At 45.4% G+C, this 23361-nt stretch overlaps 1 protein-coding gene across 1 annotated transcript; it reads right to left on the minus strand.

Moving 5' to 3' along the window:
* Window positions 1–9272: 9272 nt before the first annotated feature.
* LOC147960753 (uncharacterized) lies at window positions 9273–21482 on the minus strand. The gene is made up of 5 exons (XM_087533530.1): window positions 19397–21482; window positions 11222–11286; window positions 9975–10251; window positions 9809–9889; window positions 9273–9541 (listed from the first exon to the last, which is right to left on the minus strand). Exons 1-5 carry the CDS (start codon window positions 21480–21482, stop codon window positions 9273–9275), a joined length of 2778 nt encoding a protein of 925 aa, XP_087389656.1.
* Between the last annotated feature and the right edge of the window lie 1879 nt (window positions 21483–23361).

Raw genomic sequence — 23361 nt, forward strand, 5'->3', positions numbered from 1 at the left:
TCTCCGCTTGACCGTTGCTTCTCAGGTGAGCAACAGAAGCGAAGCAGACCTTGGCGCCATGATCTTGGACGTACTGCATGAAGGTGCGGCTCATGAATTGCGTACCGTTGTCGGTGATTATCCTGTTAGGGATCCCGAAGCGGCAAACAATCGACCTGAAGAACTTGACTGCTGACTGTGCTGTCACCTTCCTCACTGGTTCCACTTCCGGCCACTTTGTGAACTTGTCGATTGCAACGTACAAGTACTCAAAGCCCCCGACTGCTCGGGGAAAGGGGCCGAGGATGTCGAGCCCCCAGACCGAAAATGGCCAGGATAAAGGGATCGTCTGGAGAGCTTGAGCTGGTTGGTGTATCTGCTTGGAATGGAACTGGCACGCTTCACACTTGGTTAGTTGTGCAGTTGCATCCTGGAGGGCTGTCGGCCAAAAGAAACCTTCCCGGAATGCTTTGCTGGCAAGTGCTCTTGCGCCAATGTGGTGACCACATATGCCTCCATGTATCTCTGCCAACAGCTTTTGTCCGTCTTCCCGGTGAATACACTTCAATTTCACACCGTTGAGTCTTCTTCTGTACAGTGTGTTGTCGACAAACTGGTACATACTTGACTGCCGGGCTACTCTTTCCGCTTCTTCTTGCTCTTCGGGAAGTTCTCCTGTCTGAAGGAAACGGACAATCTGCTGTGCCCATGCTGGAGCTTGTGGCTCGACAACAAGGACTAAAGGCAAATCTGCTGCTGCGGGAACATCCGCTTCTACGGCGAGAACCTGCGGCTCTGTCGGAGCTTGACGTTCCCCGGCAAGCTTGCCGGAGCAAAACTTGTCGGGAGTTTCTGCTTCAACGGGACAAACCCTAGGGCTTGCCGGAGCAGACTGCTCCTCAGCGCTCTTGGCGTTGATCTTGGGGACCTTCTTGGCGGCGGCTTCGGGAAGCTCTGCCGGAAAATAGTCACCAGAAATCAACTTCCTCTTCTTGCTCTGTCCAGTTGATGGCGTTACAGACGGTTGAGTCAGCTTGAGCACAAAGATCCCTGGTTCCACAGGTAACTTAAGTGCGGCGCACTTTGATAGGCCATCGGCAATGGTGTTCTGAGCTCTTGGAACATGCTCCATCTGTAGGCCGTCAAAGTGCTCTTCTAGCTTTCTCACTTCGTCGACGTAAGCTTCCATCAATGGACTCTGATAGCTCTTGTTTACTTGGCAGACGACAAGCTGCGAGTCACCCCTGACAATGAGCTTCTTGATCCCAAGGTCTGCCGCGATCCTGAGACCGGCAAGCAAGCCTTCATACTCTGCAGTATTATTTGTTGCTTGCTCCTTGGGAAAGTGCATATGGACTACGTACTTGAGGTGCTCTCCGGTGGGTGCGACAAGCAGCACGCCAGCGCCGGCGCCTTGCAGCGAAAAGGCACCATCAAAGTACATCAGCCACTCTTTGCTTGCTTCCTCGACGGGGATGCTCGTTTCTGGAATTTCTTCATCTAGTGTTGGCTTCCATTCTGCTATGAATTCTGCCAATGCTCTGCTTTGGATAGTTGAAGTACTCTCAAACTTGAGGCCAAAGCTTGACAGTTCCAGTGCCCACTCAACAATCCCGCCCGTCGCTTCTGGATTCTGTAGTATCCTCTTGAGCGGAAAACGAGTGACAACTGTGATCTCATGTGCTTGGAAGTAATGGCGCAGCTTTCTCGAGGCCATGAGAAGGCCGAAAAGCAATTTCTGCACGCCAGAGTACCTTGACCTAGCTCCCTGCAGAAGGGAACTGACAAAGTAAACTGGGCGCTGTACCATTCTCTTCTATATCTCCTCGCGCATCTGCGCAGATCCATCCTTGTCGGGACCAGAGCTTGTCGGGGAAGCCCCCTGCTTGTCGCTGGATGCGCCTGCCGTGGTTGCTGGCTCGTCATCTGCCTCCCTCTCTGCTACTAACGCAGCACTAACCACTTGATTGGTTGCCACTATATACAGCAGCAACTTCTCTTGTGGCTTAGGTGCGACAAGTATTGGAGTGGAGGACAGGTATCTCTTCAAGTCTTGCAGCGCAGCCTCCGCTTCCGGAGTCCATTTCATTGGACCTGCCTTTTTCAATATTTTTAAAAACGGCAGGGCGCGCTCAGCAGACCTAGAGATAAACCTGCTGAGAGCAGCCACGCAACCGGCAAGTCTTTGTACATCCTTGACGCGCTTTGGTGCTTCAATCTGCTCAATGGCCTTGATCTTGTCGGGATTGGCTTCGATTCCCTGCTGAGACACAAAGAACCCGAGAAGCTTGCCGGAGGGGACTCCAAACACACACTTCTCGGGGTTGAGCTTGAGGCTGATCTTGCGCAGATTTGCAAAGGTCTTGTCTAAATCTTGAATCAGAGTTGCCTTGTCCTTGCTCTTGACCACTATGTCATCCATGTAGGCTTCCACATTTCTGTGTACTTGTGGCTCAAGAGCGACATGGACTACCCTTGCAAATGTTGAACCAGCATTTTTTAAACTGAAAGGCATCCGTATGAAACAGTATGTGCCACATGGAGTGATGAATGCGGTCTTCTCCTCATCCTCTTCTGCCATGAAGATCTGATGGTATCCTGAGTATGCGTCAAGAAATGAAAGCAAGTCACATCCAGCCGTGGAGTCAACAATCTGGTCAATGCGCGGCAAAGGAAATGGGTCTTTGGGACAAGCTTTGTTAACATTGGTAAAGTCAATACAAAGTCTCCATTTCCCGTTTGCCTTGCGCACGACTACAGGATTGGCCAACCACGTAGGATGGAGCACTCCTCTGACAAGGCCTGCTGCTTCCAACTTCTTGATCTCTTCTGCGATGAATTCTTGGCGCTCCACTGCTTGCTTCCTGACCTTCTGCTTGACGGGCCGCGCATGAGGACAAACGGCAAGATGGTGCTCAATTACTTTCCTGGGAATACCGAGGATGTCAGACGGTTGCCACACAAACACGTCGACGTTCGCCCGCAGGAAAGCAATGAGCGCGCTTTCCTATTTAGGGTCGAGAGTGGCACTGATGGTGAAGGTACCACCAGTGCCGTCCTCCTTGGCGGACACCTTCTTGGTCTCTGGCGGAGCTGCCATTGTCTTCTTACACTTGTCGGTGGAGCTCGATGGTGCGTCCTCGACGGCAGTGCAGCACTCCGAAGAGGTGCGCTTGCCGGAGTGGGCATCAGAACTCTTGCCGGACTTGGTCTTCTTCTTCCCCCCGGGAGCTTCAACGGCAGGTGACTTGTGATCTGTTGGGGCTGCCGCTTCCCGGTAGATCTTGTCGGCGCAGATAAGAGCATCCTTCTTGTCGCCAGGGACAAAGATGATGCTTATCGGGCCTGGCATCTTCAGCATGTTGTATGCGTATTGAGAGGCTGTCATGAACTTGGCGAGTGCTGGACGGCCGAGTATCCCATTGTAAGGCAATGGAAAATCGGCAACATCAAAAGTGACCCTCTCAGTCCTGAAGTTCACCTCGCTGCCAAATGTTACCGGCAGCGTGACCTTCCCCTTCGGCTTGCTCCTTCCCGGGTTGATTCCTTGGAATGTGCCGGTCTCTTCAAGCTCGCTGTCAGGAATCTGGAGTTTCTGGAGTACAGCGGAGGAGATCAGGTTCAAGCCGGCCCCGCCGTCAACTAGCATCTTAGTGACCTTGAGGTTGCGGATAGTTGGTGAAACCAACATCGGCAAGCACCCGACCGCAGTTGTGCGATCAGGGTGGTCCTCAATATCAAAGATGATAGGCGTGCTGGACCATTTCAGAAGCTTGCGTGACTCGACAGGTGGTTCCGCCGCATTGACTTCCTGCACCCACTGCTTGAGTTGGTGGTGCGAAGTATGCAGAGAAGCACCGCCGTCAACGCACAAGACCTTTGTGGCTTTCTGGAACTCCTGCTCACTGGTCTCGACATCATCCATGTCTTCGTCGTCGTCGTCATCTTCATCCTTGTCGCGGCCGCGGGGAGGTCTGTCTCCTTGCCGCTGCTTGGCCCTGCCGCGGCGTCCTCCCCGGCCGGCGCGCTTCTTGCCGGATTCTCCAGCGCCTCCTTGGGCCCTCTCCTTGTCGCGTCACTCGTATTCAGCCTTTTGCTGCTAGACAAGCTGCTCGACCTTCTTGCAGCTCTAGAGGTCATGGCCCTTGGTGCGGTGGATCTTGCAGTACTGCTTGTCGGTGCCGTCCTGCTTGTCGGCGACTGCCACAGTCTGGCAGTTGGTGCATGCGGCAATCTCCTTGCCGGAGCTACCAGCTTTGGCTTTCTTGGCGCCACCTTCGTTGTCGGACTGCTCAACGACTAGCACATCTTTGCCTTTCTTCTTCCTGTTGTTCCGCCGCCGGTTTTTCTTTGCCGGGGCAGCATCCTCGCTGTTAGATCCTCCTGCTCCTGTATTCTCTCCGGGGAGTTTCCTCCCTTCCTCAGCATGTGCACACTTGTCGGCCAGGGCATACAGCTCACTGATGTCTCTGATCCTGCAAATCGCCATCTCCTCCCGCATCATGCGGTTACGCACGTTCTGATGGAACGCGTTGATGACCGCGGCAGGGTGGACATCTGGGATGTTGTGCTGTACACGGTTGAATCTCTGAATGTACTTGCGCAGGGGCTCTCCTTCCTTCTGGGCGAGCATATGAAGGTCACTCTCTTGGCCATGAGGTTTGTGGCCGCCTGTAAAGGCGCCGACAAACTGATGGCATAGGTCTGCCCAGGAGGATATGGAGTTGTCCGGCAAGTGCATGAGCCAGGACCTGACGTTGGGCTTCAGCACCAGCGGGAAGTAGTTGGCAAGGATCTTGTCGTCCCGTCCCCCGGCAGCCTGCACCGCGATGGTGTAGATGCTGAGGAACTCCGACGGATGCGACTTGCCGTCGTACTTCTCTGGTACGTCTGGCTTGAAATTCTTCGTACTGGGCCATTGGACTTGCCGCAGCTCACGAGTAAACGCAGGGCAACCTACCGCATACGGCAAGTCGCCTGGTTCCCCTGGCGCATGCATGTCGACAGAGGGCCCAGCGCGCTGGTCCGATTGACGTCGCGCTTCTCTTCGGCGCTCGATGCGAGTACGAGCGTCTTCTTGCTGCCGTTCGTGAAGAACTTGGCGCTGATTGCGACGAGCTCGTGGATCTGATGACGCGGTGGAGTCGCTGTCGAGGTGGATCCGGCGAGTCGGCGATCTTGGCCTTCGAGGCGGAGAGTGCACAGTGGTTGCACCCCCACCGGTCTTGTCGCCACCGGCTCGTGTCTGGCTGACTTGCCGCGGCTGCGACATGCTCGGCTGCCGTTGAGTGTCGCCGTTGGCGAAGCCGATGAGACTCTGAATGGTGGCCCTCCAGTCGTCGATCTTGTCTGCCGTTGGAGGGTAGTCCAGGAGTAGTTGAGCTCGCGCCAAAGCTTCTGCTGTAGTGGCGGGTGGCGGTGGCGAACGATGCGAGTAGCGGGATATGCTCGGACTTCTAACTATGTTAGAAGGAGCAGTATCCCGTCCAGGCGATCGTGCCTCGCTCGTGCCAGCATGTTGGCGTGCATGCTGGTCTTGAGCACTCCGAGATCCACCAGCTCGATCTTGGTCCAGCAAACGCATGGTACTGTGAGTACCATGACGCTGCCGGTCCCGCGCCTCCTGAGATGGGCGCGGTGCATGTACGGACGCCGAGGTCTTGGAGTGCGCCTGGTCGTTGTGGGAGCCGGCTACGCCGCCGATGGGCAGCGCAGCCTTGTCCTTGGACCTGGCAGCACCGTGAGCTCCCTCGTCGACGCCCGTTCTTCCGCCGGCGTCTGCCCCATCAGCCGTTTGCTCCGGCGGTGGTGGGTTCGGCGCGGACGGAGCAGCCGCCTCCGAAGCCTTCTTCTTCGGCGGCATGTCGATGAAGATGATGAAGATCTAGCTCGCGTGAACGCCGGATCTGGTTCACACAACCTCGACGCCCCTACCTGGCGCGCCAAAGATGCCGGGGGACTAATCCACGAACACCTATGGGACCGGCGGACCGGGTCCCTTTCGGTTCGGCGGGGGCGAGGGTCGCACAAAGAGCGGATCGAGGCGAAGCACACGAGCAGTTTACCCAGGTTCGGGCCGCACGGATGCGTAAAACCCTACTCCTGCTTTGTGGTTTTTATTGAGTTCTTGCTCGGGAGCGCGGAGTGCTACAGTACACCCCAGCAGCTAACGAGACCGAGCGTGAGTGTTCTCTTCCTCTTTTTTCTCTACGTTGCGCATGGGCCTCCTTTTATATGCTCAAGGGGTCACCGATAGGTGGCAACGTAGACAAGGGTAAAAATGGAAAGGTGCTGCGGTTGGTACAGCTACCTGCTACAGTGTATCATACCTAACCCTGACGGCAGGGGACAAGGGCATTAAATGCCCGTCTGCGTCGCCTAAATAGTGCAAAAGGGACCGTCAGGGACGCCACCGCTCGCCACGATGGCAATCTTGTCAGCGCCGACCGCTGGCTGCACAGCCTCCCGCCACGTACGCCTGGAATGGTCCCAGAGCGACACGTTGGTGGATGTGCTGGAGCGCGGACACAGAGTGGTGGCTTGCCGCGGCAAGCGCCTTGCCGCGGTCGTTGTCTTGTCGCGTCCGGGAGCTTGTCGTTCACCGGGCCTTGCTGGGACGCGTGGCGTGTTGTGGCAAGTTCCTTGAGATGCCTTGGTTGGCCTTCCCGGCAAGCTCCTCTTGCCGGGGTCTTGTCTCCTTGGCTTGGATACTTCGTCCTTGAATGGCTCCAAAGGAACCACGGAGGACCTTGGCGGTCACCCGGCAAGCCTTGCCGTGGGATGCTGCGACTGCCCGTGCACAAGTTCGGGATACTAGGGTACCCCTACTCTAGTACACCGACAACTTACATGACCCGGGGAGAGTTGCCAGCGGATGAGACCCTGGCTCGACAGATAACTCGGCGGTCTAAGTCCATGACGATTTTGGATGGAGAGTTATTTCATCGTAGTGTTTCCAGAGCGTTTCAATGGTGTGTTTCCCCCGAAGAAGGCCAAAAAATCCTTCGTGAGATCCATGAAGGCGATTGTGGTCATCACGCCGGATCAAAATCTTTAGTGGCCAAGGCGTTTCGTCATGGGTTTTACTGGTTGACAGCTCATGCTGATGCAGAATATCTGATCAGCAGATGTGATGGGTGTCAGAAGTTTGCACAACGAGCGCATGTGCCGGCTCAAGAGCTCCGGATGATTCCAATCACTTGGCCGTTTGCGGTCTGGGGGCTTGACATGGTGGGACCTTTCAAAAGATCTAAAGATAAAAAGACACATCTCTTGGTGGCTGTTGATAAGTTTACCAAGTGGGTTGAGGCGGAGCCTGTGAGTAAGTGTGATGCAGCCGCGGCGGTTCAGTTCATGAAAAAAGTAATCTTCCGTTTTGGTTTTCCACACAATATCATCACAGACAATGGCACTAATTTATCCCAAGGGGCTATGGAAGAATTTTGTCAGCAAGAACACATCCGGCTTGATGTTTCTTCTGTAGCTCATCCTCAATCCAATGGTCAAGCGGAGAGAGCCAATCAGGAAATTCTAAAGGGCCTAAAACCCCGGCTTATAGTTCCTTTACAGCGAACGCCGGGTTGTTGGGTAGAGGAGTTACCCTCAGTGCTATGGAGCATCAACACCACGCCCAACAGGTCTACGGGTTACACACCTTTCTTCATTGTTTATGGAGCAGAAGCAGTGCTGCCTAGTGACATCCGTCATGACTTGCCCCGTGTGGCGGCTTATGTTGAAGCTAACAATGAAAAAGCCAGACAGGATGCGCTTGACTTGTTAGACGAAGAAAGAGACTTAGCAGCGGCGCGGTCAGAAATTTATCAACAGAACCTACGTCGTTATCACAGCCGCCGGGTTAAGTCCAGGACTTTTCAGGAAGGCGACTTGGTGCTCCAGCTCGTCCAGGATCTATCAGACGCACACAAGTTATCCCCGCCTTGGGAAGGGCCCTTTGTGGTCAGTAAGAACTTAAACAACGGGTCATATTACCTCATTGACGTTCGAGAGCACAAAGACTCATGCAAGTCGGAGGAAGAGACCCACCGGCCGTGGAACATCGCTCAACTTCGGCCATACTACACCTGAGCTACCGGCTCTCATCATGTACATACGTTCACATTGTATATACGATGATAAGCAATAAAGTAACACCATCGGTCTCTTTTCCTTTCAAAGACTATGTATCTTTATTATTTTTTATTCACAAATGACTATTAAGGAGCTGATCATATTTGAATCAAGTTTTAACCTTTTTAGTCCAGCTCATGATCGTATTCGAATCTAGCTGTAAATCATATGGTTACTTGGGGGCTTCCTGTTCAAACATAGGTCGTATTCAAACCAAAGAGAACATAGCTGTCGTAACCCTCTTGATCGGCTCAAGGCCAAGCTCACTTGGGGGCTTCTTGATCGTATCCGAATCATAGCTTAACCCCTTTTAAGTCTGACTTGGATCGTATTCAAATCAGGGTCGTTAAAAACCTCTCAAGGTCATTTGGGGGCTTCCTGTTCAAACATAGGTCGTATTCGAACCAAAGAGAACATAGCTGTCGGTACCCTCTTGATCGGCGCAACGCCAAAGCCACTGGGGGCTATATGGTCGTATTCGAACCTTAGCTTAACCCCTTTGGTCCGGTTTACTGATCATATTCGAATCAGAAACCCCCAACTTTTTGAATACAGAGTTAAAATTATGTTTATTATTTGTTGCTTGTCTTTGAGCTTTTGTTGTTTCAATATTACAAATAAGATAGCCTGGTTTTCTTCGCCGGCTCAATTATTGGACAACACAGCTGCCTGGGTTATTCAAGCCGATGGTTCAAGGGTACGAGCTACTGAGATATGATGATCATTAAGTATTCAAGGATTATTGACTTTTCATACATATTGAATTATCAATTCATCACCTGGGTTATTTAAACCGGCGATCTAAGGATCAACAAGGATAAGGTATGGTTTTTTACTTATACACGCTTCCCTGCTGTGTTAACTCAAGAGTTTGGATTAAACCTTATCCTTTATTTACATTTGTCTCTATTTTCCTTATTGAGGTAAATTTATGGGTGGTACATTAGGTGTTTAAGCCTAGTTGGTTCTAAACCGCCTTGCGAGTTTTTTCCTTGTATTCACAAGAACAGAGTTCAACCATTGCAGAAGACAAACATTAAATAATGCGTACATTGACATCTGAAACACAGATTCACATAAAGAGGTACTTTATGCATGATGGCATAAGCAAACATGCAGTGTTTTAACTAAAGTTATTACAAGGCTTTATAAGCCTAGGAAGATGATCACTGTCCCTCCCTCGCCGGTTCATCACCTTCTGTTTGCTGGAAGTTGGATTTTGACGAATCAAAGCTGTTCATGGCGACAAATTCGGCTTCGTCGTCAATCAGGCCGACCAGGTCAATCTCCGGAGCAAAGGTATCTTCTCTCACAGGTGGGATCAGATCTGCTATTTTATATGAAGGAGTGGCCATCTTCTTATTTTCACTATCAAAACCCGGCTGGTACTTGTCCACATTGGTGTCCTCTCCAAGACTAGTTGCTTGAGGCCGGACTTCGCGTACACACGCTATGAAATCATCCTGATCAAATGGAGACCCGTCCTCCTTCACAGTAGGGTAACCTCTTGCCACGTCTGCCGGGTCTAGGTCTGGCACCCAAGCCTTGGAGCGGCTTAGGGCAGTCAAAGCTCCGGCTCGCGCGCAGGAGCATTTTACTTCTTGGAATCTCACAGGAAGGATGGACAGCTTCTTCAAGACATCGCTAAGCCGGTTGGGTCCTTGGTTTGTAGGAGAGATAGTGTCCAGAGCCCATTGTGTACCAATGTACAGTTGTTCAACCAAGGTGTATACGGCCTTCAGTTTAATCAACGGGTCTTGGCACAGATTTTTGCTTCGCGGACCTGCATATATTTAACAGAGTCAGTGGGCGGATTGAACTCCGGTTTGGCATAAAGTACACAAAAAGGTCAAAACAAGGCAGTTTACCAAAGATAGCAGTGACCATCTGAGACACCCGGCCCTTTAAACCGTTCAGCTCGGTTGATATTTCTTTCAAAGCTGTTTCGGCTGTCTTAGCTCGCCGGGTCAGAAGTGTTTTCTCATCTTCCCAAGTTTTCTCTTTGACAGCAAAGTTGGTCTTCAATTTCTCCATTTCAGAAGGGCTTATTTGCAGCTTGGAGGTGGAAGACTTGATTTCTGACTCTTGACTCGCTAGCCGGGTCTTTGCGTTAGTCAGTTGAGAGTTTAGTTCAGACAATGCATTCTGTGAAACATTCAGATAAGTCAAGACTTGGTTTTATAATCCAGTATCCAAATTCAAGATTCAAGTCCCAAGTATTTTACAAATAAACCACTTGGCACTTGGGGGCTAATGTATGCCAAATCCAATTTTTTTTACAACTCCACCAGCATATTTGAAGTCCCAAGTCCTTTACAAAGTAACAACACTTGGCACTTGGGGGCTAATGTATGCAGTTCAGCAAGTTTATCAAGGATAAACCGGAATGTTAAGTACCGATTCATTAATGATCAAACTAAACCGGTCCTTGGGGACTATGGGTGAAGTCTTGTTCTATCGATATCAGGCAAAGATTCAGAAGTAAAGGTCTTGGCCTATATTTCAAGTCTACAGGTTATTCCGTTTCTCTCATAATCTACAGACTTGGGGGCTGAAGGAATACTGGTAAAGCGGAAACTACGTACCTCATACTTCAATTGAAGGTGCTTGACCATCTCAATCTCAGAATCACGACTGGAGTGTACATGACTGAGATAGCCGGATAAGATATCACTGGCATTAAGGCGGTCATAGTTGGCAACATCAAGACGAACCTTCCGCCTCTACAAAGCTTCTTGCTTAGCGGTGCACCGTGCCAATACCATCGGGTTCCCCGGCTCAACAAAGCGGCTCCTAGTAATTTGAACATCTTGAACACGGGGAGACGGTGGGTCGGTTGAGCTTGATGGACCAGCCGTAGAAGGGTTAATAGTGGTTTTGACAAGGGATGGCTCTGGAGGATTTGCTTCATGGACAATAGGCGGGTCTTCTGGGGCGACAGTTAATGGAGAAGGTGGCCTAGCCGGCTTAGATGCCAGTACTGGCGGGTCTTCCGCTGGTTTTGTTGCCTTCGCCTTCTTGGACTTAGCCTAACCGCTAAAGAAAAATATTGCAGGATAGTCAGCATTAAGATAACAATTGATCAAACACGGAAGAAAAGAGGATTTTTAATTACCCTGGAGCAGTCTTGAAAGTCAGAAATTGTGTTTGGGATGAGTCGCCTGAGGAACGAGACACCTCCTAAAAGGTAAAAGAAAGGATTTAAAGGAAATGCAAGGAGTAGGATTCATTAAAACAAGTTAAGGACAGTAGTAAGTAAACCTCGTTTGGATGTTTCCGAGGGGTCTGTTCAAGGACGACAGCCGGCTCATCTTCAACCTCAACTTCACGGCGGCTTTCATGCTGCTGCTTTTTCAAATGAAAGTTGGGATCCAAGTGAGCTAAGGGGTTAGAAAACCTTACTTTACGGATCACTCGTCGGACTTTGTGTCTTGGAAAGGGCTCTGAATCGGAGGAAATGATAGTTACCCCTGCTTCCCCGGCTTGACTAGCCCAGTGTCATCCTGGTAAGGATCAATGTCAATAAGATTGTTAAAAAGTTGGCCAAGTGAATCAAGGGCTACCTCCGAGTCAGACGGGTCATCAAGCTTCATCAAATCTTCAACGGTGGTTTTCTTTTTCTTCTTTGTTCTCCGGGTTGATTTCTTGGCGTTCGTGGCGGCAAGCTTCGCCTTCTTGGCAGCTTCGTGATTGTATTTTACTTTCCAAAAGTCAGAATTGGCCTACAAAGACAAGTGGAAGGATCAGTGATAAACAATACGGCTGGACAAAATATAAAGGAAAAAGATCAGAATGCTCTTACTTCTAGTACCGGGTTAAATTTACAGGAAGGATTTAACCCAACAACACTACAATCTTCGTACTTCGCATTCACCAGACCATTTGACATTGTGACAACATCTTCTTTGGTTAGCTGAACCGGGGTATGACGGAGAGAGTCATCCGGGTCTCCATCATATTCATACATCAACTTGGAACGACGACTTAATGGAATAATCCGCCATGAGATCCAACAGCGGGTTAGATCGACTCCGGTTAAACCGTTCCCTAACAAACCATTGATTCTCCTGATAGATGGAATCAGTTTTTTGCGTTCAGCAACAGTAAGTTTATCTGGCAGGGCGAACTTGGTGTCAAGATGATCGGGGCAGTAACCCAGCAGTGGCTTCTCATTGGTGGGCGAGACGTCCTGACAGTAAAACCAAGTTTGGTTCCAGTCCTTTGGGTGACTTGGTAAAACTATGAGAGGAAAAACTGCACCCTGCCGTCGCTGAATCGAGATGCCTCCAAGTTCTAAACTGAGGCCATTGGTGCACTCGTTTTGCCGGTTCAGATAGAAGTACTCTCTAAATAGTTCCACAGTCGGCTCTTGCTGAAGATATACCTCACAGAGCACTTGGAAGTTACAAATATTGGATATGGCATTGGGCCCAATATCCTGAGGATGGAGTTTGAAAAGGTGAAGAACTTCTTTGAATTTTTTTGAGCCAAGCGGTTGATGACCCACAAGTATAGGGGATCTATCGTAGTCCTTTCAATAAGTAAGAGTGTCGAACCCAACAAGGAGCAGAAGGAAATGATAAGCGGTTTTCAGCAAGGTATTCTCTGCAAGTACTGAAATAAGTGGTAACAAATAGTTTTGTGACAAGATAAATTGTAACAAGCAACAAGTAACAAAAGTAAATAAAGTGCAGCAAGGTGGCCCAATCCTTTTTGTAGCAAAGGACAAGCCGGAACAAACTCTTATAATAGGAAAAGCACTCCCGAGGACACATGGGAATATCGTCAAGCTAGTTTTCATCACGTTCATATGATTTGCGTTCGATACTTTGATAATTTGATATGTGGGTGGACCGGTGCTTGGGTGTTGTCCTTACTTGAACAAGCATCCCACTTATGATTAACCTCTATTGCAAGCATCCGCAACTACAACAAAACTATTAAGGTAAACCTAACCATAGCATGAAACATATGGATCCAAATCAGCCCCTTACGAAGCAACACATAAACTAGGGTTTAAGCTTCTGTCACTCTAGCAACCCATCATCTATTTATTACTTCCCAATGCCTTCCTCTAGGCCCAAATAATGGTGAAGTGTTATGTAGTCGACTTTCACATAACACCACTAGAGGCTAGACAACATACATCTTATCAAAATATCAAACGAATACCAAATTCACATGACTACTAATAGCAAGACTTCTCCCTTGTCCCCAGGAACAAACGTAGTTACTCACAAAGCATATTCACGTTCATAATCAGAGGGGTAATGATATGCTTATAGGATCTGAACATATGATCTTCCACCAAATAAACCAACTAGCATCAACTACAAGGACTAATCAACACTACTAGCAACCTACTAGCACCAATCCCGGACTATGATACAAGAATTGGATACAAGAGATGAACTAGGGTTTGGAGATGAGATGGTGCTGGTGAAGATGTTGATGGAGATTGCCCTCTCCCGATGAGAGGAGCGTTGGTGATGACGATGGTGATGATTTCCCCCTCCCGGAGGGAAGTATCCCCGGCAGAACAGCTCTGCCGGAGCTCTCGATTGGTTCCTCCAAGGTTCCGCCTCGTGGTGGCGGAGTCTCGTCCCGAAAGGTTCCTTCTTATTTTTTCTCATCGAAAGACCTCATATAGGAGAAGATGGACGTTGGAGAGCCACCAGGGGGCTCACGAGGTAGGGGGCGCGCCTTGGGGGGGGGGGCGCCCCCACCCTCGTGAGCAGGGTGTGGGCCCCCTGGCCTTCATCTTTGGCGATGATTTTTCTTTATTTATTTTAAGATGTTCCGTGGAGTTTCAGGACTTTTGGAGTTGCGCAGAATAGGTCTCTAATATTTGCTCCTTTTCCAGCCCAGAATTCCAGCTGCCGGCATTCTCCCTCCTTATGTAAACCTTGTAAAATAAGAGAGAATAGCCATAAGTATTGTGACATAAAGTGAAATAACAGTCCGTAATGCAATAAATATCGATATAAAAGCATGATGCAAAATGGACGTATCAACTCCCCCAAGCTTAGACCTCGCTTGTCCTCAAGCGAAAAGCCGATAACAATAACTATGTCCTCATGTTTAGAGGTAGAGGCGTCGATAAAAATACGGACATGAAGGCATCATGATTATTCTCATAACAGCAACATATATAGATTTTGTCATATGATTACTTATGTTCAAGTGATGATATATTCACAATGCAAAAGTATAAATCATAAACCTTATTGGGCTCCGACAAACTATACTCTCAGTCATTGAAGCAATTGCAATTTATCATAACATCAGAAAGAGTCTATGTCAGAGCTAAAAAGCAAGTCCACATACTCAATTATCATTTAGTCCTCCATAATTGCTAACACTCACGCGATACTTGTGGTTACGGAGTTTTAATCGGACACAGAGAAAGATAGGGGCTTATAGTTTTGCCCCACAACCTTTTACCTCAAGGGTAATGTCAACAATAATGGTTCATGCTCCCCTACATCCAATTAGATATATATATATATATATCATTTTCTTTCCAACATGCTGAGCTTGCCAAAGGATAAAATAAAAAAACAAAAGGTGAAGATCACCATGACTCTTGCATAAGGTAGAAGATAATAATAAAGGATAGGCCCTTTGTAGAGGGAAGCAGAGGTTGCCATGCGCTTTTATGGTTGGATGCATAAAATCTCAATGCGAAAGAACGTCACTTTATATTGCCCCTTGTGATATGAACCTTTATTATGCAGTTTGTCGCTTTTATTACTTCCACATCACAAGATCGTATAAAGCTAATTTCTCCCACACCAATCAATCATACATATTTAGAGCAATTTTTATTGCTTTGCACCGATGACAACTTACTTGAAGGATCTTACTCAATCCATAGGTAGATATGGTGGACTCTCATGGCAAAACTGGTTTAAGGGTATTTGGAAGCACAAGTAGTATTTCTACTTGGTGCTGAGAATTTGGCTAGCATGAGGGGGAAAGTCAAGCTCAACAAGTTAGAGGATCCATGACAACATACTTTATCTCAGATATAAGAAAGACATGACTCATTACGTTGTCTTCCTTGTCCAACATCAACTCTTTAGCATGTCATATTTTAATGAGTGCTCCCAATCATAAAAGATGTCAATGATAATATATCTATATGTGAAAACCTCTCTTTCCTTATTACTTCCTATTAATTGCAACAATGACCAAAGCTATGTTTGCCAACTCCCAACAACTTTTAATCATCATACTCTTTCTATGTGAAGTCATTACTCTCAATAAGATCAATATGAACTCTTTGTTTCTTTTTATTCTTTTCTTCTTTCTTTTATTCATCCAAGATCATGGCAAAATAATCAAGCCCTTGACTCAACACTAATCTTTATTATATATAGCTCACGGACTCGATTACAAAGAGAGATCATAAAGAAAACTCAAAACTAGATCATGCCATAAACTTTATTCTACTAGATCAAGATACTACTAATAGGATCGAACTAAGAAAAACGGTAAAGATAGGAGTTGTGATTGTGATACGATACCGGGCACCTCCCCCAAGCTTGGCAGTTGCCAAGGGGAGTGCCCATACCCACGTGATTATATCTCCTTTGTCGGTGAAGAAGGTGGTGGTGACGTTGGCTTAGTTGATGGCCTAGGCTTCTCCCTTAATTTGCACTTGAGGACGGAATTTTGATCCCTCAGATCATCAATCTCCCACTCCAGGGTTAATATCTTTTTGCATAGGTCCTGCTTATTTTCCTGCAAGAGACGAAAAGGGATAAACTCGATTTGGGTTTCTTTACCCTATCAGGGAGACTTGACTTTTTGAACTCCACGTGCATGTCCCCAGGTTGAGGTAATGGTGCTTCATCTTCATCTGAGCTCGTCTCCTCCTTCCCCTTGGGTTCATAGTCCTCTTTTTCCTTCGTAGTCCATCTATCGTGTTCCACATCTCCATAGACCTTGGGATTTGCTAAGTAATCATCCACATAGCTTTCTCCTTCCAAATCCTGGGAAGACATGTTGATTTAATCTGCAACGGGATAGCTCGAAACGAAAACAGAGGATATTTGCGTAATACGGGAGTCAAAACCTTCGGGAGGTTATATAATGAATTTTTACCGACCAAAATACGTATCGTGCAAGAAAACAAAGTCCGGAAGGCACACGAGGTGCTCACGAGGTAGGGGGGCGCGCCCAGGGGGGTAGGGCGTGCCCACCACCCTCGTGGGGCCCTCATGTCCTTCCCGGACTGCTACTTATTTTTCTATTTTTCTAAATATTCCAAAACGGAGAAATATTGCCTTAAAAATTGTTTTGGAGTCAGTTTACTTACTGTACCACATACCTATTCCTTTTCGGAGTCTAAAACGTTCTGGAAAGTGTCCCTTATGTATTCCTCAGGGGTTACGGTTTCAATAATATTGGTTTCAACATTTATGGGATTACCTAAGATATAATGTTTAATTCTTTGACCGTTTACCACCTTCGATTTGTGCCTTCAAAGTTGTTGATCTTAATGGCACCGGAACGATAGACCTCTTCGATAACATAGGGCCCTTCCCATTTAGAGAGAAGTTTTCCTGCAAAAAATCTTAAACGAGAGTTGTATAGCAATACATAATCACCTACATTAAACTCACACTTTTGTATCCTTTTGTCATGCCATCTTTTAACTTTTTCTTTAAACAACTTGGCATTTTCATAAGCTTGGGTTCTCCATTCATCAAGTGAGCTAATATCAAATAACCTCTTCTCACCAGCAAGTTTAAAATCATAGTTGAGCTCTTTAATAGCCCAATATGCCTTATGTTCTAGTTCGAGAGGTAAGTGACATGCTTTTCCATAAACCATTTTATACAGAGACATGCCCATAGGATTTTTGTATGCAGTTCTATAAGCCCATAATGCATCATCAAGTTTCTTGGACCAATTCTTTCTAGACCTATTAACAGTCTTTTGCAAAATTAATTTGAGCTCTCTATTGCTCAACTCTACTTGACCACTAGACCGTGGGTGATAAGGAGATGCAATTCTATGATTAACATCATATTTAGCAAGCATTTTACGGAAAGCACCATGAATAAAGTGTGAACCACCATCAGTCATTAAATATCTAGGGACTCCAAACCTCGGGAAAATAACTTCTTTAAGCATTTTAATAGAAGAGTTATGATCAGCACTACTAGTTGGAATAGCTTCTACCCACTTAGACCTCTTTTGGTTCATAGGATAGGATTGTCATAGGAATAGGGATCTTGTAGGAAATGAGATGACATGTATCTCAAATCCTATGAGTAGGAATAGGAAACAAGATGTCATTTGGTTGACACCAAAGGAATTTTTCCATTGAGTCTAGGCTCTTTTTTATTTTCCTATGAAATGTGGAGGATAGGAACCAATCCTATGTAGGAATAGGAATCCATTCCTATGAACCAAAGGGCTCTAAAGGAAAAAATCCTATAAGAATCCTATCCTCTAGAATTCCTATGAAATTCCTCTAAACCAAAGGAGGCCTTAGTAACATAATCAACAGCAACTAGAATATGTGTGTATCCATTAGAGGCAGGAAAAGGTCCCATATAAGCAAAGCCCCAAACATCAAACGGTTCAATAACAAGAGAATAATTCATAGGCATTTCTTGACGTCTACTAATATTACCAATTCTTTGACATTCATCACAAGACAAGACAAACTTACGGGCATCCTTGAAGAGAGTAGGCCAATAAAAACCAGATTGCAATACCTTATGTGCAGTTCTATCTCCAGCGTGGTGTCCTCCATAAGCCTCGGAATGAAACTTGCGTAGGATCTGTTCCTGTTCATGCTCAGGTACACAACGTCTAATAACACCATCTATTCCTTCTTTATAAATATGTGGGTCATCCCAAAAGTAATGTCTTAAATCATAGAAAAACTTTTTCTTTTGTTGGTATGTGAAGCTAGGTGGTATAAATTTAGCAACAATATAATTAGCATAATCAGCATACCATGGAGTACTACGAGAAGTACTTATAACATTTAATTGTTCATCAGGAAAGCTATCATTAATAGGTAGTGGGTCATCAAGAATATTTTCTAACCTAGACAAGTTGTCTGCAACGGGGTTCTCAGCTCCCTTTCTATCAACAATATGCAAATCAAATTCTTGTAGCAAGAGAACCCATCTAATAAGTCTAGGTTTAGCATCTTTCTTTTCCATAAGATATTTAATAGCAGCATGATCAGTTTGAATAGTTACTTTAGGATCAACAATATAAGGTCTGAACTTATCACAAGCAAATACAAGTGCTAAAAGCTCTTTTTCAGTAGTAGCATAATTTATTTGAGCATTGTCTAGAGTCTTACTAGCATAATGAATAACATTTAATTTCTTATCAACTCTTTGCCCTAGAACAGCACCTACATCATAATCACTAACATCACACATAATTTCAAAGGGTAAATTCCAATCAGGTGGCTGAACAACAGGTGCAGAGACTAATGCTTTCTTAAGTATTTCAAACGCTTCTACACAATCATCATCAAAGACAAATGGTATATCTTTTTGCGATAAATTAGTCAGAGGCCGAGAAATTTTTGAGAAGTCCTTAATGAACCTCCTGTAAGATCCGGCGTGACCCAGGAAACTTCTTATACCTTTGATGTCCTTGGGACATGGCATCCTTTCAATAGCATCAACCTTGGCTTTATCAACTTCAATACCTCTTTCAGAAACTTTATGCCCCAAGACAATACCTTCATTAACCATAAAGTGGCACTTTTCCCAATTCAAGACAAGATTAGTTTCTTCACATCTCTGCAAAACTCGATCAAGATTGCTCAAGCAATCATCAAAAGAGGAACCATAGACGAAAAAATCATCCATGAAAACCTCACAAATCTTTTCACAAAAGTCAGAGAATATAGCCATCATGCATATTTGAAAGGTAGCAAGTGCATTACATAAACCAAAAGGCATACGTCTATAAGCAAAAGTACCAAAAGGGCATGTAAAAGTAGTCTTTGATTGATCTCTAGTCGACACAGGTATTTGAGAGAAACCAGAATAACCATCTAGAAAGCAATAGTGTGTATGTTCGCATAATCTTTCTAGCATTTGATCAATAAAAGGTAAGGGGTAATGATCTTTCTTAGTAGCTTTATTTAATTTGCAGAAATAAATTACCATCCTATAACCTGTAATAATTCTTTGTGGAATCAATTCATCTTTATCATTAGGAACAACAGTAATACCTCCCTTCTTAGGGACACAATGGACAGGACTTACCCACTCACTATCAGCAACGGGATAGATTATACCTGCCTCCAGAAGCTTTAGTATTTCTTTTCTTACCACTTCTTTCATTTTAGGATTCAGACGTCGTTGAGGATCACGAACTGGTTTTGCATCTGCCTCCAAATTTATTTTATGTTGACATAGAGTGGGACTAATGCCCTTAAGATCATCAAGAGTATATCCAATAGCAGCACGATGCTTCTTCAGAGTTTTCAATAATCTTTCTTCTTCATGCTCTGAAAGATTAGCACTAATAATAACAGGATATATCTTCTTTTCATCAAGATAAGCATATTTAAGATTATCAGGCAACGGTTTAAGCTCAAACACGGGATCACCCTTGGGTGGAGAAGGATCCCCTAAAATTTCAACAGGCAAATTGTGTTGTAGAATAGGTTCCTGTTTAAAGAATACTTCATCTATTTCCCTTCTTTCATTCATGAACATATCATTTTCATGGTCTAGCAAATAGTGTTCTAAAGGATCACTAGGAGGTACGGCAATAGAAGCAAGACAAATAATTTCATCCTTACTAGGTAATTCTTCCTCACGATGTTGTTTACTAAATTTAGAGAAATTAAACTCATGAACCATATCATCCATGCCAATAGTAACGGCATTATTTTCGCAATCTATCCGAGCATTAACAGTGTTCAAGAAGGGTCTACCAAATATAATGGGACAAAAGCTATCTTGCGGAGAAGTAAGAACAAGAAAATTAGCAGGATATTTAGTTTTCCCACACAAGACTTCAACATCTCTAACAATTCCCATCGCTGAAATAGTATCTCTATTGGCAAGTTTAATTGTGACATCACTATCTTCTAACTCAGCAGGTGCAATTTCATGCTTGATTTCTTTATACAAGTCATAAGGTATAACACTAGCACTCCCACACATATCACATAAGCCATGATAACAATGATCTCCTATTTTAACAGAAATAACAGGCACGCCTACCACAGGTCTATGTTTATCTTTAGCACAAGGTTTAGCAATTCTAGCAGTTTCACCTTCGAACTGAATAACATGCCCATCAATATTATCAGACAAGAGATCTTTAACAATAGCAATATTAGGTTCTACTTTAGCTTGCTCAGGAGGTGTATAAGTTCTAATATTACTTTTATGAACAACAGTTGAAGCTTTAGCATGATCCTTCACTCTAACAGGGAAAGGTGGTTTCTCAACATAAGAAGTAGGAACAGGATCATTATAAGTGACCGTCTTTTCTTCCACTTTAATAGGTGCAGCTACTTTTACTTCTATGGGAAGATGATATTTAAACCACTTCTCCTTAGGGAGATCAACATAAGTAGCAAAAGATTCACAGAAAGAAGCTGCTATCTCAGATTCAAGTCCATATTTAGTGCTAAACTTACGGAAAATATCGGTGTCCATAAAAGATTTAACACAATCAAACTTAGGTGTCATACCTGACTCCTTACCTTCGTCGATGTCCCAATCTTCAGAGTTGCGTTTAATTCTATCCAATAAATTCCATCTAAATTCAATAGTCTTCATCATAAAAGAGCCAGCACAAGAAGTATCAAGCATGGTGCGATTGTTTTCAGAAAGCCGAGCATAAAAACTTTGCATAATTATTTCTCTTGAGAGCTCATGATTGGGGCATGAATATAACATTGATTTAAGCCTCCCCCAAGCTTGAGCGATGCTTTCTCCTTCGCGAGGCCAGAAATTATATATATAATTGCGATCACGATGAACAAGATGCATAGGGTAATACTTTTGATGAAATTCCAATTTCAATCTTTTATAGTCCCATGATCTCATATCATCACATAGCCTATACCATATCAATGCGTCTCCCTTCAAAGATAAACAGAAGACCTTCTTCTTAGCAACATCATCGGGTATACCTGCAAGCTTAAATAATCCACAAACTTCATCCACATATATTAAGTGCTCATCAGGATGCTTTGTTCCATCTCTTGTAAAAGGGTTAGCTAGCAGTTTTTCCATCATACCCGAAGGAAATTCAAAAGGAGTTTCGTTTTCAATAGGTTCAGTAGGTTGAGGAGCAACTCTTTTCTCTACTGGACGGGGTGAAGATACCCCGAACAAGCCCCTCAGAGAATTGCTTTCCATAGTAACAAGTCACAATAAATTTCAGCACACTATATAAATTTTTCCTTAACAAATTCCACCTACCAAAGGCGCTACACTCCCCGGCAACGGTGCCAGAAAAGAGTCTTGATGACCCACAAGTATATGGGATCTATCGTAGTCCTTTCCATAAGTAAGAGTGTCGAACCCAACGAGGAGCAGAAGGAAATGATAAGCGGTTTTCAGCAAGGTATTCTCTGCAAGTAGTGAAATAAGTGGTAACAGATAGTTTTGTGACAACATAAATTGTAACGAGCAACAAGTAACAAAAGTAAATAAAGTGCAGCAAGGTGGCCCAATTCTTTTTGTAGCAAAGGACAAGCCGGAACAAACTCTTATAATAGGAAAAGCGCTCCCGAGGACACATGGGAATATCGTCAAGCTAGTTTTCATCGCGTTCATATGATTCACGTTCGATACTTTGATAATTTGATATGTGGGTGGACCGGTGCTTGGGTGCTGTCCTTACTTGAACAAGCATCCCACTTATGATTAACCTCTATTGCAAGCATCCGCAACTACAACAAAACTATTAAGGTAAACCTAACCATAGCATGAAACATATGGATCCAAATCAATCCCTTACGAAGCAACACATAAACTAGGGTTTAAGCTTCTGTCACTCTAGCAACCCATCATCTATTTATTACTTCCCAATGCCTTCCTCTAAGCCCAAATAATGGTGAAGTGTTATGTAGTTGACGTTCACATAACACCACTAGAGGCTAGACAACATACATCTTATCAAAATATCAAATGAATACCAAATTCACATGACTACTAATAGCAAGACTTCTCCCTTGTCCTCAGGAACAAACGTAATTATTCACAAAGCATATTCATGTTCATAATCAGAGGGGTAATGATATCCATATAGGATCTGAACATATGATCTTCCACCAAATAAACCAACTAGCATCAACTACAAGGAGTAATCAACACTACTAGCAACCTACTAGCACCAATCCCAGACTTTGAGACAAGAATTGGATACAAGAGAGGAACTAGGGTTTGGAGATGAGACGGTGCTGGTGAAGATGTTGATGGAGATTGCCCTCTCCCGATGAGAGGAGCGTTGGTGATGACGATGGTGATGATTTCCCCCTCCCGGAGGGAAGTATCCTCGGTAGAACAGCTCTGCCGGAGCTCTAGATTGGTTCCGCCAAGGTTCCACCTCGTGGCGGCGGAGTCTCATCTCGAAAGGTTCCTTCTTATTTTTTTCTCATCGAAAGACCTCATATAGGAGAAGATGGACGTCGGAGAGCCACCAGGGGGCCCACGAGGTAGGGGGCGCGCCCTAGGGGGGGCGCCCCCTGGCCTTCATCTTTGGCGAGGATTTTCGTTTATTTATTTTAAGATGTTCCGTGGAGTTTCAGGACTTTTGGAGTTGCGCAGAATAGGTCTCTAATATTTGCTCCTTTTCCAGCCCAGAATTCCAGCTGCCGGCATTCTCCCTCCTTATGTAAACCTTGTAAAATAAGAGAGAATAGCCATAAGTATTGTGACATAAAGTGAAATAACAGTCTGTAATGCAATAAATATCGATATAAAAGCATGATGCAAAATGGACGTATCAGCGGTGAGAAGCCCCGGTTCATGTGATCAGTAAAGACGATCACTTCACCGTCTTTTGGATTGGGTCATTCTTCTTCTGGGTCAGGAGCACGGGAATACATGATGTTTCTTGAAGGCAGAAATCCAATGAGGAAGAACTCTTTCAGATGCTCCTCAGTTATGGTTGAGGGGACCCAATTGGAGATGGTGGGTGTCTTTGACGGCATGATGTACAGGGGACTAGAAAAGGAAAAACAAAATGCCGGTTCAATTAACAGTTAAAGGTTGAAGTTGTAAAACAAGTAAC

This window comes from Triticum urartu, chromosome 7A, assembly GCF_056163025.1.
Source record: "Triticum urartu cultivar PI428250 chromosome 7A, HENAU_Tu73, whole genome shotgun sequence".
Taxonomy (NCBI): Eukaryota; Viridiplantae; Streptophyta; class Magnoliopsida; order Poales; family Poaceae; genus Triticum; species Triticum urartu.